Source organism: Octopus bimaculoides, chromosome 24 (assembly GCF_001194135.2).
Source record: "Octopus bimaculoides isolate UCB-OBI-ISO-001 chromosome 24, ASM119413v2, whole genome shotgun sequence".
Taxonomy (NCBI): domain Eukaryota; kingdom Metazoa; phylum Mollusca; class Cephalopoda; order Octopoda; family Octopodidae; genus Octopus; species Octopus bimaculoides.
This window is the reverse complement of record NC_069004.1, coordinates 22,853,684-22,857,858: the sequence shown is the minus strand read 5'-3', so window position 1 is coordinate 22,857,858 and position 4,175 is coordinate 22,853,684. Positions and strand designations below refer to the sequence as shown.

The 4,175-nt window shown below is 37.5% G+C and overlaps 1 protein-coding gene across 3 annotated transcripts in view; it reads right to left on the bottom strand.

The window, feature by feature from the left end:
* The window catches only part of LOC106872917 (fibulin-1), a 150,904-nt gene extending 147,639 nt beyond the window's left edge, over nt 1–3,265 (bottom strand). Inside the window, exon 1 of one of the 3 annotated variants that reach the window (XM_014920095.2) lies at nt 2,996–3,265. In XM_014920095.2, coding sequence (XP_014775581.1) covers nt 2,996–3,047 — 52 coding nt within the window. In that variant the 5' untranslated portion in view covers nt 3,048–3,265. The remainder of the gene's footprint in view (nt 1–2,995) is intronic. The other 2 variants (XM_014920093.2, XM_014920094.2) reach the window with 2 other exon arrangements.
* Between the last annotated feature and the right edge of the window lie 910 nt (nt 3,266–4,175).

The following is a 4,175-nucleotide window of genomic DNA, read 5'->3' as shown; positions in this document are numbered from 1 at the left end:
AGTACCGCCTGACTGGCTCCTGTAGGATTTTCGAGCGAGATCGTTGCCAGTGCCCCTGGACTGGCTTGTGCGGGTGGCACATAAAAGACACCATTTCGAGCGTGGCCGTTTTCGTGCGGGTGACACGTAAAAGCACCCACTACACTCTCTGAGTGGTTGGCGTTAGGAAGGGCATCCAGCTGTAGAAACTCTGCCAAATCAGACTGGAGCCTGGTGTTGCCATCCGGTTTCACCAGTCCTCAGTCAAATCGTCCAACCCATGCTAGCATGGAAAGCGGACGTTAAACGATGATGATGATGATGATGATGACACCGTCCTGTGTGTTTTAATCAAATCTAGAAGCAATCAATAATTTACTGGAATAACTAACTTAGTAATTAATACACTGGTGTCAGGAACATAATTTAATGAAAAGTTCTTACATAAAAATTATGATGGAAGTATTTTAATTTCAATATTAATATTTCTATTAACATTTCAAAGTGAAGGATTTTGTATCAAAGAAGCAGAAACGGTCCTCAAGAAGGAGGAATTTAGCAAAATTACTTGTTTTGATTTTGTATTTGGTTTGCAAAATATTTTTGTGTGAATTTGTGTCAAGTGTCAAGAGGGTTGTTGTGCTAATTACTTATTTTCTCATTTAACTGATGTTTTGAACACAATTTCATAAAACAAAGTTCTTACATATAATTATGATGGTGTTTTAATTCAAAATCTTTTATCTTTTACTTGTTTCAGTCATTAGACTGTGGCCATGTTGAAGCATCACCTTGAAGAATTTTTAGTTGAATGAATTGACCTCAGTACTTATATTATTGTTAAGCCGCATACTTTTTATATCGGTTTCTTTTTGCTGAACTGCTAAGTTATGAGGATGCAAACACACCATCACCAATTGTCAAGCAGTGGAAGGAGAGACAAACACAGACACACACACATGATGGGCTTCTTTCAGTTTCCATCAACTGACAAGGCTTTGGTCAACCCAAGGGTATAGTAGAAGACACTTGTCCAAGGTGTCACACTGTGGACTGAACCTAGAACCACGTGGTTGGAAAGCAAGCTTGTTACCACACAGCCATGCTTGTACTTGTGGACAATTTAAAATTAAATAACAGAAATCAAATGAAATGATTTCTTCAACTTACTGCAAGTGCAACTGAGGGTTGCATACTACAATGATGATGATGACAACAACAGTATATGCTGTAGTACTCAAGAGGATTTCTCTCACACTGACATCCCTCACCCAGAATCACCTAGATGGATACTTTTATAGATGGTCAGATCACTAAAAGGATGAAAGGTGATGCTGATACAGGCATCAACCGAAATTAGGATGTATTGGCTAAAACAGTGTTGGTCACTTCCACCAACAAAAGGTGTTAAGCGTTTCTGTTACAGCCTATGTCCTTACAAATTAACAACAACAATAATGGTTTCAAATTTTGGCACAAGGCCAGCAACTTCAGGAGAGGTATTAAGTCGATTACATTGACCCCAGTACTGAACTGGTATGTATTTTATTGACCCCAAAAGGATGAAAGGCAGAGTTGAATTTGGCAACATTTGAACTCAGAATGTGTAGACAGACGAAATGCTGTAAAGCATTTCACCCGATGTGCTAATGATTCTGCCAGCTGGTTGCCTTAATAATAATAATAATAATAATAATAATAATAATAATAATAATAATAATAATAATAATAATACAAAAACCTGGAAATAGAGGTAACTCGAATGTGGAATCTAAAAACAGAAACAATTCCTATCATAGTAGGTGCCTTAGGTATAATAAAAAAATATTCAGACAAATACATAACAAAAACACCAGGACTTACAAATATATATAACATACAGAAAATTGCACTACTGGGCACTGCACACATCCTACGCAAAACACTTTCAATACAGTAACCATAAGAGCATCACAGCAAACCACAGCACATACCCAAGGTGCACAGAGCTGCGCTCGGTAGTGAAGTGAAAGCACGTTATAAAAATAAAACTACTGAACAATAATAATAATAATCCTTTCTACTAAAGGCATAAGGCCTGAAATTTGGTGGGAGGGGCTAGTCAATTACATCCACCCCAGTACCCAACTGGTACTCATTTCATCAACTCCGAAAGAGTGAAAGGCAAAGTCAATCTCAGCAGCATTTCAACTCAGAATGTATAGGACAGACGAAATACTGCTAAACATTTTGCCCAGCATGCTAACGATTCTGCCAGCCTTAATAATAATAAAAATATTAAAAATAATAAAAATAATAATAATAATAATAATAATAATAATAATAATAATAATTCTTTCTGCTATAGGCACAAGGCCTGAAATTTGGGGGAGGTGGGTGCTAGTGAATTATATTAACCCCAGTATATAACTGGTACTCATTTCATTGATCCTACTAAGATGAAAGTCAAAGTTGACCTTGGCAGAATTTGAACTTAGATCATGATGACAGATGAAATGCTGCCAAGCATTTTGCCCTGCATGCTAATGAGTCTATCAGCTTGCAGCCTAAAATAATAACAAGAATCTTTTACAAAGTCCCTAAACATTATATCTATGGATGCAGTAAGGAAAATGTGAGTATGTGTCATTCATGCTTTTCTCAGGATTGGAGTTGAGTCTGTGTGAAGTGGAAACAGTGCCACTGGAAGCAGAATGAAAGGTTTGAAGTGAGGTAGGGAATAGAAACAGGGTACATGTGGATAGCTTTAAAGAGAGAGAGAGAGAGAGAGAGAGAGAGCAAAGGGGGTGATTGTATGTGTGTATATGAATGCATGTATACATAGGTACATGAGAGAGAGAAAGAAAAAAATAAAGGGAGAGGCCCTTAGAACATCATCAATAAGAAAAACAACAATAATTTGAAAAAAAAAAACATGAATAGACTAACATAATAATAATAAAGAAACTAAGGAAGAGAGAGAATAAGGGGTTAACTTAGATAAAGAAAGGGGTAGCAAAAAAGGTCTGGTCCTTACTGTGACATGTTAAAGCTGTGATGAGAAGAAGAAAAAGTATTCTGTACATCATTGACAAGTTTTGGCAGACACCAACCAGCCAGTAGTGATGGACTGTATAAATTCCAGGGGGTGTTTAGTGTAAGGGAGAAGTTTAATTTACTACACCCTTGGTAGTGGCGATGGCAGTGGTGGTGGTGGTGGTGGTGGTGGTGGCAATTGTGATTATGGATCAGGACAGCCTCTTTTCACTTCTGCCCCTTATATAGATGCTTCTGGTAATAAATAGTAGTAGTAGTAGTAGTAGTAGTAGTAGTAGTAGTAGTAGTAAGGGGTAGTGGTGGTGGTGGTGGTGGTGGTGGTGGTAGATGTAGTAGTATTAGAAGAAGTAGTACTTGTAGTAGTAATAGTAGTAGTAGTGGTAGTTGTGGTGGTGGTGGTGGTGGTGGTGGCAGCAGCATTGGTTGTGGGGAATGGTTTGGGTATAAGCACTCACAGAACATCACCTCTTGCTTTCAGCCAGTTACAGTTTTCCTTCTTTACTCATCTTTCTTCCAGCCTCTGCTCCCCCTACCCACCACCTACCCAACTTCTGTACCATTCAATAAATACACACACACACACACACACACACGTCTTTTCACAGATATACATACAAACATGTATACATACACATTTTCCTCACCACCACCTCTCTCTCTCCACACACACACACACACAAATATAATATGCACATACGCACCCATTTATACATACACAGCTATGTATAGAGATGTGTATGCATATACGCATTTATTTCTACATATAGATATACACACACACATATATAAATATATATACATATATACTATATACATATATATATATATATATTGAAACTTACACTTGTTGAATAAATGTGTGCCCACGGTATGTATGTATGTATGTATGTATGTATGTATGTATGTATATATATATATATTTGTACATATACATATATACAAAGTATTTGTAGAAACTTGTTTATGAAATATCTATGGTGTTTATGTGTCAGTGACTGCGTGTGTGTGTGTGTGTGTGTGTGTGTGTGTATGTGTGTGCGTGAGTGTGAATCCACACAGAATGACAGAGAAGGGGTGGGAGGTTTAAATGAAACATTCAAAATGGAAGGAGAAGGGAGGGGGGAGGAGGATGACTTGCAGAAGAGAGGAAGATATGTCTT